This window comes from Peromyscus maniculatus, chromosome 3 (assembly GCF_049852395.1).
Source record: "Peromyscus maniculatus bairdii isolate BWxNUB_F1_BW_parent chromosome 3, HU_Pman_BW_mat_3.1, whole genome shotgun sequence".
NCBI classification, from domain to species: Eukaryota; Metazoa; Chordata; class Mammalia; order Rodentia; family Cricetidae; genus Peromyscus; species Peromyscus maniculatus.
Genome location: NC_134854.1, coordinates 85940229 through 85954623, shown reverse-complemented (window position 1 = coordinate 85954623; position 14395 = coordinate 85940229). Strand labels below are relative to the sequence as shown.

Below are 14395 nucleotides of genomic sequence, written 5' to 3'. Positions count from 1 at the left end.
TAGTGCTGTTTCAGGAATCATGTTCTTTGCCCGCCTTCACCCATATTATTCTCTCTTCTTCACCCTCTCCCTCTCAATTTCAGTTGCCTTCTTTCCAACCCCAGTCTGCCTTCTGCCTTTATTCCACATATGTAAGTAATATATGTATATGAAATTAAGAATCCATAAATGAAGGAAAAGAGGCATTTCTCTTTATGAATCTCACATTATATGATATAAGAACCAGTTGCATACATTTTCCAGCATATGACATAATTTCATTGTTCCTTACAACTGAACAAAACTCCATATTTTATAACACACACACACACACACACACACACACACACACACACACACACACACACACACACATCCCAAACCAAATAAAACAGAAAAACAAAAACAAAAGACAACATAACTATCTGGCTGATTCCATAACTTGTCTATTGTGAGTTAAATTGCAATAAATGGATGCTCAAGGAACTGTGTGATATGTTGATTTAGAATCCTCTTACTATAGCTTGTTGTATTATTTTACTTTTTTGTTGTTTTGTTTTGTCTTTTGTTTTCTGAGGCAGGTTTTTTTTTTTTTTTTTTTTTTTTTTTGTGTAGCCTTGGCTTTCCTGGAACTAGCTCTGTAGACCAGGCTGACCTCAAACTCATAGAGTTCTATTTACCTCTGCCTCCTGTATCCTGAGAATAAAGGTGTTCACCACAATTGTACAGCATATTTTTAGGTTTTTGAGGAAATTCCATATTGTTGTTCATAGTGGCTAGACTACTTTATATCCACATAAGCAATGACTCTATTTCCTCACATCTTCACTAGAATTTGTTACTCATTTTCCTTATGACAGTCTTTCTGAGTGGTAAGATAGAACCTCTACGTAATTTTAGTTTGCATTTCCCCAAAGACTAAGAATATTTATTTTTTTCATGTTATCAGTCATTTCTATTTTTTTGAGAAGTATGTGCTCACTTCATTAGCTTGTTAATTAATTGAGTTGTTTAGTTGGACATTCAGTTTTATGAGTTCTTTATATATCTCAGATACTGATGCTCTATCATGTAGGTAAATAACAAAGATTTTTTTCCCATTTGGTAGGCTTTTTCTTTACTTGAATAATCATTTCCTTTGCCGTGCAGAAGCTTCTAAACTTTATATAATCCTATTTGTCAAATCTTGGAATTTTTTTTGAACTCTTGGAGCTCAGGAATTTTTCAGCATTAATGTCTTTATTAATTTCTTATTTCATAGCCCATATTGACATTTTTACATTCTTCAGCTCTTAGTGTTTTCTTTAATATGTCTGAAATTTATTCATGTCTTCATTAATTTTTGTTGAACACTCTTATGATCATTTGCTCAGTTCTTTGGGATTTCATATGATTCATTCTCAATAGCATTTTTTATGGTAGAACTAGTAATCCTCAGAGAAATTATGCTGCCTGTATTTTAATGTTTCTTGTGTTTCTAGACTGGAACTTGTCCATCTGTGATAAGGTGTTGTTTGAAAGTTACAGACAAACAAAAAAGCCACTTGTTTTATTTCAGTGGAAACATTTGTAACATTCATGTAATAGCAGGATACAGTAAGATTAAGTTGTTTTACCACTATTTGACTGATTATCAAGTCAGTAGATGAACCATGTACTTAGGGAACCAGGCTTTGACTCCAGGTCTGTTTTGAGAGTTGAATATTAAGAGCAGAATCAACCACGAGAGACTGATATGCTCACCCTGAAGATACAGTAATAGACAATTTTTAAAAATTGTTTTTCTCTGGAGATATCACCATCCCTGATTTCCAGCTCTACTACAGAGCTATAGTAATAAAAACAGCATGGTATTGGCATAAATATCCACAGGTGGATCAGTGGAATCAACACAAAACACAAATGGCAGCTTATGCAGGAGAGGATGTGGAGCAATTTGTGTTTTTGATCTTAGCCATTTTGAAAGGTATAAGACAGAATCTCTAGTTCAATCCATTTGCTTTCAAATTTCCTGATTGCATTGTTTTTAAACAGCTGGGTAATATTCCATTGTGTAAATGTACCACATTCTCTTTATCCATTCTTTGGTTGAAGAGCATCTAGGCTATTTCTAGATTCTGGCTATTACAAATAAAGCTTCTATAAACCTAGTTGAGCAAGTGTTCTTGTGGTATGATTGAGGATCCTTTGGGCATATGCCCAATAGTAGTATAGTTGAATCTTGAAGTAGATTGATTCCCAATTTTCTGAGAGACTGCCAGATTGATTTCCAAAATACCTGTACAAGTTTACACATCCACAAGTGACAGTTGTGTAGCATGGTCTACTTGCAGGACTCTTAACACTGAGAGCAGGGGCTGTCCCTAACCTTTGGCTGGTTTTTGGGAACCTATTCCTCATACTAGGTTGCATTGCCCAGCCATAATACAAGGGAGAGAGGGGTTGCTTAGTCCTACAACAACTTGATATGCCATGCTTTGTTGATATCCGTGAGAGGCCTTCCTCTTTTTGAACAGAAACAGAGGAGGAATGGATTGGGAGTGGGGTTGAGCAGGGACTGGGAGGAAAGGAGGGAGTGGAAACTGTGGTAAGGATGTAAAATAAAGAAATAAATTTAATTTAATAAAAAGAAATTTCAACCTTTTATTTTCAACTTTAATAAATTTCAGAAGTAAAGGAACGTGGATAGGATGACATGTACTAAGATACTAGGTAGTAAAGGCAGAAGTGGAGAGTAAATAAGTAGAAGTAGACTAGTAATTAGTTTTAGGCAACAGACTAAAAAAACAGAAGAGGGAAATTAAATAGAGTGGGAAAACAATAAAGAAAAAGGGAATCAATAAAGTTGCTTCAGTTAAAAATAGAATGGAAAGAGAAAGGAATATAAATCAGGCAGATATCTAGAAACTTCCCAGCTTTTGTGGCTGAGATAGGAAGATCCCCAACTTCAACTTGTCTTCTTTGGCAAAGCCAAAAAGCAGGAAGAGAACAGGGTAGGACCACATGGATCCTCTAAACTAAAATTGGATAGTAAATAAGGGAAGTACAAAAGTGAAGGAAAGAGATTTGTGCAGGAGTGCAGCATCTGTGTGCTATCCTGAGCCTGGGATTAGGAACAAGTCCTATTTCAGCATGGCCCACTCCAATGGTTCACACTGATTTCCACAATGCCATGTCTCAGAGTACAGACCTGTCTCAGTTACTCTAGGTTCTGACTTTCTTTCTTTTAGTGATTGAACTTAGGATCTGGTATAATACCGACTATTTCCTAGGCCAGAGCTTCACCACTGAGTTGTATTCCCACTACTCTTGATAATTTCTATCATTGTTATCCTTATCCCACTATTATTTTCACAAAAATGTGATGTACTCAAATATCTTATACTTACAAAGTGGTGCTCTGCTATACTCCCAAGCACAGGATTTTGAACATTTGTGTAAACTTGTGGGAGGAAGAGATTTCATCAGAGTTTTCATAGGAAAGGAAACTAGTAAGAAATTTAGAAAGGATAAGAATTCATATTATTTAGTATTTAAGAATTTTCTAGTAGGGATAGATAGAGATGGGAGAGGGATGGAAAGAAAGTGAAAGAGGGAGGGAGGGAGAGAGAGGGAGGGAGAGAGAGTGAGAGAGCGAGAGAGCGAGAGAGCGAGAGAGAGAGAGAGAGAGAGAGAGAGAGAGAGAGAGAGAGAGAGAGAGAGAGAGAGAGAGAGAATCCTATTAGGGACTGCAAGGGCTCCTTGGGTCTCCTGGGAGTGATAATAAAGTGGGAGACAGTGTTTAATTAAGTACTCAATGAAGGGGACATTTGAAAGACCAACATATACTTCCTAGGGTTTTGCTTCTTTTTTTAGAAGATAAAATTGTGTCTATGGCATCTAGATAGCTCTATGCTCATAAAATATCCATCACTGTAGTACTTAAGTGCCAAGACAACTAAGGCATCTCAACTCTGAGCAATATAGAGTTGGGAGATGAATGCCTTCCTGTGTCTGCCGTGCTCATGAGTTCTGGGGCTAAGCCTGCACAATTCTGCACTGAGCTGAAACCTAGAAGCAAAGCAAAAACTGTGAGCAAAGCAAGACAGTGTACCATTGGAGCTTTTCGCTCCTCTGTGAAATACCATCATAAAGAAATGACTTTAATATTTCTTTTGTGTTTTATGTGGTTGATACTCACACCGTAGCCCTCCACATTCTCAAGCCAGATTCAAGAAATCCTTTTCTGGGCATTTATTGACCGACTATTATTTGTAACCACAATGTACTGGGTATTTAATGAGGTACTACTACACAAGGTCCTAGGTTGATAGAAAAGTGATTAAAAACAGCCCTTGAGGAGATGCATTTTAATTAAAAATAAAAAACAGTAGAGCAGCAATGCCAGTACAAGGCCAGACAGAGTCATAGTGTGATGGTAGTGGATGAATATAAGTGGTTTAAAACAGAAAGACACTAAATCTAATTGTGAATATGGGGGAATCCACATAGAAGGAGTTATATTCAAGTTATTGATTATGACGAGGGTAAATAAAGATGAGTTGTGAGAAGATGCTTGTCTAACATACAGCCTGCTCAGGGCTATTGCCAGCCACTGTCAGCAGCTTCCTTTGAATGCTGGCTCATCAGGCACTAAAGAAAAACCATCAAGTGAGTCATTCTTTTAATTCATAGTTATGTTTAAATGCCAGTGAGACATGGCTGACAGGGCAGGTTTTTTTTCCCCTCTGAGAGGATTAGAGGGTCAAGTGACAAGGCCCAGAGACATTACCTCGTGTAGGTGGGCTACACTACTGGCGATGGCAGTTGTGACTGAAACAATAACGTAGCAACAAAGCGATCAGTGGTTTCCTTGGGTGTGGCTAGCAGGAAAGAGGATGTGACTGAGCAGATAGAGAGGATGAGCAAGACCTTTGTGTAGATGGATTAGTGGTTCATTTTATTGTAGTGGTAGCTAGACAACTCTATACACAGAATAAATGGCATCTAGACCATTACAAAGTAAAGTTTTCCCTTCTGAATTCATACTAAAGAGGATCTAAAAATCCTATCATTGATATGATAAAATCTGTTGTAGGGATACGGGCTATTTTTGTATGTTCTGGAAAGAACTATTATCTCAATTCATTTGACTCAAGGGAATGGATAACTCAGTATTTTGTTTGGTTAAACAACAAGGATTATGAAAGACAATGTACTAGATGCAAAATTATGAGATCTCTGGGTAGATGCCAACATTATCTACAGCTTCGTAGAATAAAAATAATCAAGTGTGGTCCCAAAGATTCATCATACTGAACAGTTACTAATGAATACAGCTGAACAATTATGATTTCCTGTAGCTCTGCTTATTTTGATGTTAAATGATAAATAGCTTTTGAAAAAAATGAGAAAGTAAAGGCAAATATGATGGTACTGTAACACTGGGTTGTGCATCTGTATTATATATTGCTGGGGACTGAACCCAAGACCTTGGTAAGGTTAAGCAAGTGATCTGCTACCAAGCTAGAGGCTCAGCCCTTATCCAGTCTTGACACTAACAATACTTCCAAAACTCTCCATTCACTGTTGCCATTTTTAGCTTGGGTACAAGTATAAAATCAAGCATTTTATTTTTAAAATGTTTTTATGCGTATTAGTATTTTATCTGTGTATATGTATCTGTACCACATCTGTGTCTGGTACCCATAGAGATCAGAAGAGGGTATCAGATCTTCTGCAACTGGAATTGTGGATGGCTGTGTACTAGCATGTGGTGATGGGAACTGAACCTGGTTCCTCTGCAAGAGCAACAAGTGCTCTTAACCACTAAGCCATGTCTTCAACCCCACATTCTGTTTTTGCAAGTTAAAAATCCAACCAAACTACAACCACAAACCAAAAAACAAAAACAACAACAACAAAAAACAAAAAACAGAAGCCCTTAACATTTTCCTCCTTGGAATCTGAACTGGTCATCTCATTCTAGACCATATCCTGTCATTGGATGGATAGGAGACTTAAACTTGTGGGTTATCTTCTACAAGGAAAATCCATTCCAAATTTTACAATGCAGCCAATAGCAATCCAAAAGGACCCATGTTTTCCTCTCTTAGGGGAATTACTCCATTTCCTTCTTTCCACCTCAGTCTGGAGAGAGCCTCTGTTTTGAGGGTTATACATAGTCCATGTTGGCCAATGGCATAGTAAACTGTGCTGAGGGAGATGTGTCAACACTCACCATTTAATTCGGTGAGGAGTTAATTTTACGAACACCAGTGCTTAAGACAGCACTGTGTGAGATTGTGGAAAGTACATTCTCTAGGAAAATGAGAGTGGGAACTTCGCCGCAAGAAACTGACATTATTTACGGGTGGAACTTTGTATTCAAGCAGTGCTACAGGCATTTGTGTTTACCAACAAAGGTGCGACATGAACTTAGAAGTTATCCATAGACTTTGGGAGCAAATCAGACTGCTCTAACTTATTTGGCTTTGATTCTTTCCAGAATTATTCTGACGACAGTACTAGAAGGAAGTAGGAATTTATTACACCCACTGAAAACTTTTCATAATGCCCGTTGGCACCAGAAAGGAATAATTTTTAAGGAAATGAATGCTCAGTTACTTTGGAATGTAGAACTGTACTTGAGGGAAACATCATGTGGAATTACATTTTTCCCCTACTAAATTTTACTTTTGAAAGAACGTCGGGGGAATATAGATCTGGAAGTGGTGTCTGCTTCCACTGTTATAGTAGGAACTGGTACTGGGCACTATAGTAGAAAGGAACTGGTACTGGGCACTTAGTAACAACGAAGTAGCTAAGATACACACGTACACCACTGCCCCTGTACTCAGCAAAACATTGGGTCAAGAAAGTTAAGTGAACCAGCACTACATAAGGAACTAATTGCAGGGTCAAGACTGGACTGGTTTTGGGGTACATGCATTAGATCACCAAGTTCAATGCTTACTGGGTGGTCTTGAGCATTTTTGCGACTAACACTCAGTTTCTTTTTTTTTTTTTTTTTTTTTGTTTTTTTGTTTTTTCGAGACAGGGTTTCTCTGCGTAGCTTTGCGCCTTTCCTGGAGCTCACTTGGTAGCCCAGGCTGGCCTCGAACTCACAGAGATTCGCCTGGCTCTGCCTCCCGAGTGCTGGGATTAAAGGTGTGCGCCACCACCGCCCGGCTAACACTCAGTTTCGCCATTTACAAAATGGAAATAATGGTAGCATTTACATTGTGACAGGTACTTTGAGGAATAAATGAGATAATAACTACAAAATACTTAATGTCTGGATCATAGTAAATTCTCAGTAAGTGTCAGACATAATTTTTACTACTATGATTATTATTACATGTAATATAAGACATTTATTTGCTTATTTAAAATACTTTGAAACTAAAAGTAAATAATACATTATGCATATTTAAATATGCCAGTTCAGTTGGTCAATATTAATAAGAAGTGTACTTTTAAAAGTGTGCACCCATGAAATACCACCAACATGGCTGCCTAAACATGCCTGAATAAGATGGCACCAATAGACACGCTAACATGGATGAGTGGGGTGGAGGGCTCACAAGGTCTCAAAATGCTGAGGGAGGAAGAAATTGCCTTCTCTAGGAATGAGCACACCAGTTGGTTTTCCAATACCCAACATTTAGTTCCAAAAACACACATACAAATAATAGACTGAGTACCTTCTATTTACATATTTATGAACACACATACACACACACACAGGGAAGAATCTGGAAGGGTTTGAAGGGAAGAAAGAGAATGGAGAAATGATGTAATTATATTATAATCTCAAAAATTAAAAACATTGTGGTTAAAAAGTATGATAATAAGGTTCATACTCCAATTTACTCTGAAAAGCCATTTTTCTACTTGCTATCTGCTACCACATTGATCAGCCTAGAAGTCATTAAGCTAAGTGAAACGAGCCAAACACGGACAGGCAATTACTGTAGTACAAAGTTAACGTCCTGGAAGCAAAAACGGGAACAATGGTGAAAGGCCTATGGGGTGGTGGAAAGGAGAAGATGACTGCTCAAAGGCACAAAGTCAGTTACCAAATGAACACATTTGGGGATATTTAATAGACACTATGGGCAGTATTAGATGTATTAACTAATTTGACTGTAGGAATTAATATCTGCTGCATATGTATATCAGACTGTTACATTTTGTGTTTTAAATATGTTCAATCTTTGACTGAATATGCCAAAATGTCTTGCTCAGAGGGGCACAAGGGTATAATTAACTCATGTTGACATGTATGCTAACAAAACTGGCTAAACACAAAACTCATTGCTACTGCTCCAGACCAACTGAGGGTTTGTACATTTTATGCAGTAAATCCTTTGCCCTGAATTCTTAGTGAATGCTAAGGTTTTATTCTTAAGGCTGACACTTTCTTTAGACACAGATGGCACATGAAGGTTTGAGTGTTGGAAATGAGAACTGTTGCAATGCCCTGGAACACAGGCTCAGGTGCCAGGTACCCTGAAGATCTACTCTTTACCCAGACACTTGCTGCATGAAGGTAAAAGGTCCTTAGCGTCTATCTTCAGTCTTTCCATTTGTAAAATGTGTCATGGATAGTATAGAGTTTAGAAGATGGTGATGAGCATTAGATGAGCCAATCAGCATATAATAGCACAAATCCTGGCATCTGATAACTAATCAGTAAATGATGGTTATTATTTTTATGATGTTACTAATTTCATCAATTTTCTTCCTAGGCTATTGCAATAGTTTTCATTAATCCTCAGTCTCCTACATTTTACTCAGTATCATTTATAATTTGTATTACCCATAAAGCTGGCTCTAAGAGGAATAAATTGAGAGAGTATGAAGGGTCTGTACTAAAGCAACAATTATAAAACACTTTGAGGAGCATGATTTGATGGGTGAATTTAAAAGTATCATTTTCATAAATGGACAAAGGAATTGACTGTCTGTGAGTATTACTAGTTGATTGTCGGGGGGTTCAATTTCAGATTATAGATTGAAGAAAAACAATGAACTCCCACAAATACTTACTTCTTGATTTGGCTTTATGTGATAATGGCTTCCAGACCGCTAATGGAGTTCATTTACATACACTTGAGAGGCAAGAAGTTTTGTGTTTTTCTTTAAGGGAAAGTTGACTCTAGGAAATTCTTCTATATTTCTAGCTGTTTTCATTTTGAACTGTCCAGTTTTGAGACATGAATGTTGACATTTAATTAAAAAATTTGGCTGGGGTTAAATAAATAAGACAATTTCAGGGGAATGTTTCTTAAGATAGTGAGTAGGATACTGTGTCCATCTAGGGCAGAAACTGTATGATGCTGTAGGCCCTGTAGTATGAAACCATGAAGGTAGAAAACGCTTTAGGGTCAGAGCTCATGGGAACTCCCTTATGACCTGAAGCAAAGACTTCTGTAAGTGAAGAAGTGAGTGTATCATGATTAACAACCATTTCTCATTATCATTACTGATGCTGGAGAAAGTGCAGTGGTGATGACCAACCACATGGATATTAGTGAAGACAGGCAGAGTGTGGTCACTAAGCATGCTAGTTTGTGTCTGTTAGCTGCTCTTCTTTCTTCCCCTCTCTCTTCTGTTCTCCAAGCTTCCCCTTCCCTCCTCACACCCTCACTGATATGAGTAATGTACCCATTTATTCCGATTGCACAAAATGGGACAAACTTATTGGAAAGACATTTTACTTAATAAGATTCTTTATACTTTGTTTTTCATAATTTTTCTCTGATATAGTTATTATTTTTTGAAAAATCTACTTTTATTTTATGTATGTTCCTGCATGTATGTCTGTAATACTCTGCATGTACAATGATGGCTGAGTCTAGGAGAGGGTATTAGAACCCTTGCAACTGGAGTTACAGATGGTTTTGAGCCACTTCTCTTGCCCTGACATAGTTATACTCCATGATAGTTAAAATTTTGGGCATGTATTATCCCTCCAGGAAAATATGAAAAAAATGATATCTAAGTTATAATCAACATGTTACAAAATAAATTATTTTGTATTGATATTCTGAGGTATCACAGAACTAAGCCTTTGCTGGAAAGTAGAGTGACCATTTGTTATCAGATGGCGCACATTTATGCTCAGAGGACTTTCCCTATGACATTCCCAGCATTCGTCATGTTTGACGACAACTGTTATCTATGCCTACTTACTGGATGGAGCTCTCGATGCGGGTGATAGTGAGGAAAGCGGCAAGGTTTGCTGTGTATGAGGAGATGACAATCAGAGCAAATAACCACCATGCGCCCATCATCATTCGGGTCGCCAGAGTTGTGTATGGGACCTCCCCACCTGTGGAAAGAGGAGAGACGACAATCATGGCAACAAGCTTTTATTGAGAAGCCAAAGTCCTACACATTCAGTGCCAAAATAGGCAACAAGCAGCATTTCCCTTAACACCAGTGGAGACCTCCAAACTTCATTACTTTTGTTTTTGATTAACTTTTATGGAATTGTGTGGGACTTGGTCAAAAAGAAGCATGATAAATATTCCACATAATATGTTGAAATGATAATTTCAACAAATGATAATTCTTCCTCATTAGATCCTAAAATTAATTTCTTACTATAATCACAAATATATACTTTGTTTTCAAGGGCTTGATTATTTACTAGTTAGGTGATACTAATATTGCTATATCTCTATATAAAATATGCCTACCTTCTTCATATTTTAAATGAAATACTAGATTATTTTTATGAAATTCTCTAGGAATACAGGTTGTTGAAAATCTTGGTATCAAACATATTACCATTGACTTCAGTATCATTGTATGGGTTTCTTCCTGTCTGTATTTTAACTGGCCACTCATAGTATTCTTGGAAATCACTCTTCTCATCGTCTATACATTGGTATGTCCTTTGGAATGCTTGCATTCCATCTACGTTTTATACTATGCAACCTTAGCAAGACTTTGAATATCATCTACATTTGGTGAAGTAACACTATTTCCTCTGGTCATGAAATGATCATCAGTTTGCATAAAATGGATTGCTATGGCAGCCATGGCCAGCAGCCATGAAAATTTTCCTGGCTAGTTTTATGTCAACTTGACACAAGGTAAATCATCAGAGAGAGTGGAGCCTCAGTTCAGAAAATGCCTCCATGAGATTGGGCTGTAGGCAAACCTGTACAGCATTTTCTTAAGTAATGTCACTGAGAGAGGACCCAGCCCACTGTCAGTGGGGCCACCACTGGACTGGTAGTGCTGGATTCTATAAGAAAGCAGGCTGATTGAGCCGGGCATTGGTGGCGCATGCCTTTAATCCCAGCACCCAGGAGGCAGAGGCAGGCAGATCTCTGTGAGTTCGAGGCCAGCCTGGGCTACCAAGTGAGTTCCAGGAAAGGTGCAAAGAAAAGGTGCAGAGAAACCCTGTCTCGGAAAACCAAAAAAAAAAAAAAAAAAAAAAGAAAGCAGGCTGATCAAGTAATGAAGAGAAAGCCAGTAAACTGCAACCCCCATTGTCTCTGCATCAGCTCCTGCATCCAGGTTCCTGCTCTGTTTGAGTTCTTGTCCTGGCTTCCTTCAGTGATCAGTGATAGACTACAGTGTGGAAGTGTAACTCAAATAAACCCTTTCCTCCCCAACTTGTCTTTCAGTCTTAGTGTTTCATCACAGCAATAGAAGCCCTAATTAGGACAACACTGAAGTCAAAACTGATACAATGATAATAAGCCTATGGCAATGGAAATGAGACTGTTAATATGCCCTAGGTAGACGTGGGGTCACCAGGCCCCCTGCTGAGATCCCACGCACTTTTTGCACAAGATCTTTGACAGTTATTAGAGAATATAGGAAGGGGAACATTGAGTAGGGATGGAGAATCTTCAGTGATGCATCTTTTGGGAGTTGCCACACTCTTTGAGGTGGGATTTTTCACCAACTTTTGAGTCACCTGTTGTTGCTTGTTTTTGCTTTTTGGGAGACCCGCCACCCAGCTCCCAAATAAGTCACACATGGAGGCTTATTCTTACTTATGAATGCCCGGCCTTAGCTTGGCTTATTTTCTAGTCAGCTTTCCTTAACTTAACTTATTCCATCTACCTTTTGCCTCTGGGCTTTTCCTGTTCTCCTACTTCTGTATATTACTTGTACTCCGTGGCTTGCTGTGTATCTGGGTGTCTGGCTCCTGGAGTCCTCTTCCTTCTCTGGCTGCTCCTAGATCTTAAATCTTAGATCTATCCTCCCAGTTTCTCCTATATATACTCAATGCTTGCCAGCCCTGCCTTGCTATTGGCCACTCAGCTCTTTATTAAAGCATCAAGTGTTTTACACAGGCACAGTAACACAGCTTCACAGAGTTAAACAAATGCAATATAAACAAAAGTAACACACCTTAAATTATTCTACTACAGTCACCCATACTATGCTTCTGCAAATAATCCCCAACACATGCTCCTATAAGTAGATTCAACAAACTCATTGGTTCACTAAAATAGACTTGGATGAAATCCTTTCTTTTGTCTTTTGGTGCCCTATCTAGGGTGATTAAGTATTTCTTTACTTCTCTCCAGGAAATACAACATCACACATAGATAACATTCAAACTTATATTCTGGTCCTTCTTTATGCAGAACTGTTGACGAAAGCCTATATGTCTTCCACCAAGAATCTAATGGGGATCTTAAATTTAACACATTTACAACCTTTGTTGTAACATCCAAATTAGCTCCCCACCTAACTACCTTATGCCAGGAACTGGAGCATTTCTATCATGACATTTCTTAGAACACCACCTTAAGGGGTTGGGGATTTAGCTCAGTGGTAGAGCACTTGCCTAGCCTCAGCTCTGAAATTAAAAAAAAAAAAAAAAAAGAACACCACCTTAAAAGTTTCATCTCTCAATATGTAACAAATCCTGCCACCTTTATCTTCAAATTTTATTCTAAAACTATTTTATCTTACCACTTCCAACATTGATATCCACATCTAAGCCAGCAGCCTTTGATTGTACGACCAAGCAGCCTCCATAAAAACTTGTCTATATTCTATACCCTCTCAGTGCTCAGCCATGGACTCTAGGCAATGAAATAAGCTCAGAATGTGCTCTGATCAAACCTCCCAGTAGCTTCTTATCACTCTGAGAAGAAGCTATAATCCTTGTCAAAGCCTATCAGACACTACATGGAAGAATCATAATTTATTTATCTGACTATATTTTTGAATCATTCTCTAAATGGGTTTTTTGAAATTCTAACATATTAACATGACTATTTCTGATCCAAAGATTTGAATTTACAATATTTATGTCTAAAATTTTCTTCTTTTCAATATCCAACTGTTTTTCTATTCAAGATTTTTTTATATAAAATTTGATTTAAGATTACATATCAGCCACGGATTCCCCTGTCCTCCCTCCAGGGCAAGGATTCCCCTGGGGATTCAGCTCATCCTGGTAGATTCAGTCCAGGCAGGTCCAGTCCCCTCCTCCCAGGCTGAGCAAAGTGTCCCTGCATAAGCCCCAGATTCCAAACAGCCAGCTCATGCACTAAGGGCAGGTTCCAGTCCCACTGCCTGGGTGCCTCCCAAAGGGTTCAAGCTGATCAACTGTCTCACTTATCCAGAGGGCTTGATACAGTTGGGGGCTCCTCAGATATTGGTTCATAGTTCATGTGTTTCTACTAGTTTGGGTATTTGTCCCTGTGCTTTTTCCAATCTTGGTCTCAACAATTCTCGCTCATACAATCCCTCCTCTTTCTCAACGATTGGACTCCTGGATCTCTACCTGGGGCCTGGCTGTGGATGTCTGTATCTGCTTCTATCAGTCATTGGTTGAGACTTCTAGCATGACAGTTAGGGTGTTTGGTCATCCCATCACCAGAATAGGTCAGTTTGAGCTTTCTTTCAACCATTGCCAGCAGTCTATTGTGGAGGTATCTTTATGGATTTCTGGGGACCTCTCTAGCACTTTGCTTCTTCCTATTCCCATGGGGAACAGACAAACAAAAAATGGGAAGAACACTATTCAAGAATTTTTAAAGATTCTATTTAAAATAAAAATTCCTCTTTAGAAATATCTTTTATCGCAGGGTGGTGATGGCCCATGCCTTTAATTTCATCACTAGGGAGGCAAAGGCAGGCAAATCTCTGTAAGTTCGAAACCAGCATGGTCTACAGAGCTAGTTCGAGGACAGCCACGGTTACATATAGAAACCTTGTCTCAAAAAGCCAAGCAAAACAAAACAAAAAGCCCCAAGAAATATCTTTTAGCAGTGTTCTACTAAATAATATCCCTCAGTTCCATATTGTCAAGTCCTTTAAGCCCTTCACCTTTTAGAAAAAAATAATTTAATGTGTTTTTATTGCAGCATCATATAAATGTTTTTGGTTTTAGTTTTAAAATATATTTTATTTTTTTTGAAGTTTAAATATAATTATACAAATTTCC

The 14395-nt window shown here is 38.1% G+C and overlaps 1 protein-coding gene across 2 annotated transcripts in view; it reads right to left on the bottom strand.

Annotated features, from left to right (window-relative positions):
• Positions 1-14395, bottom strand: part of Grid2 (glutamate ionotropic receptor delta type subunit 2) — a 1417491-nt gene that overhangs the window by 265932 nt on the left and 1137164 nt on the right. For both annotated transcript variants that reach the window (XM_042273420.2, XM_042273418.2), the window contains exon 12: positions 10159-10297. In XM_042273420.2, coding sequence (XP_042129354.1) covers positions 10159-10297 — 139 coding nt within the window. The remainder of the gene's footprint in view (positions 1-10158; positions 10298-14395) is intronic.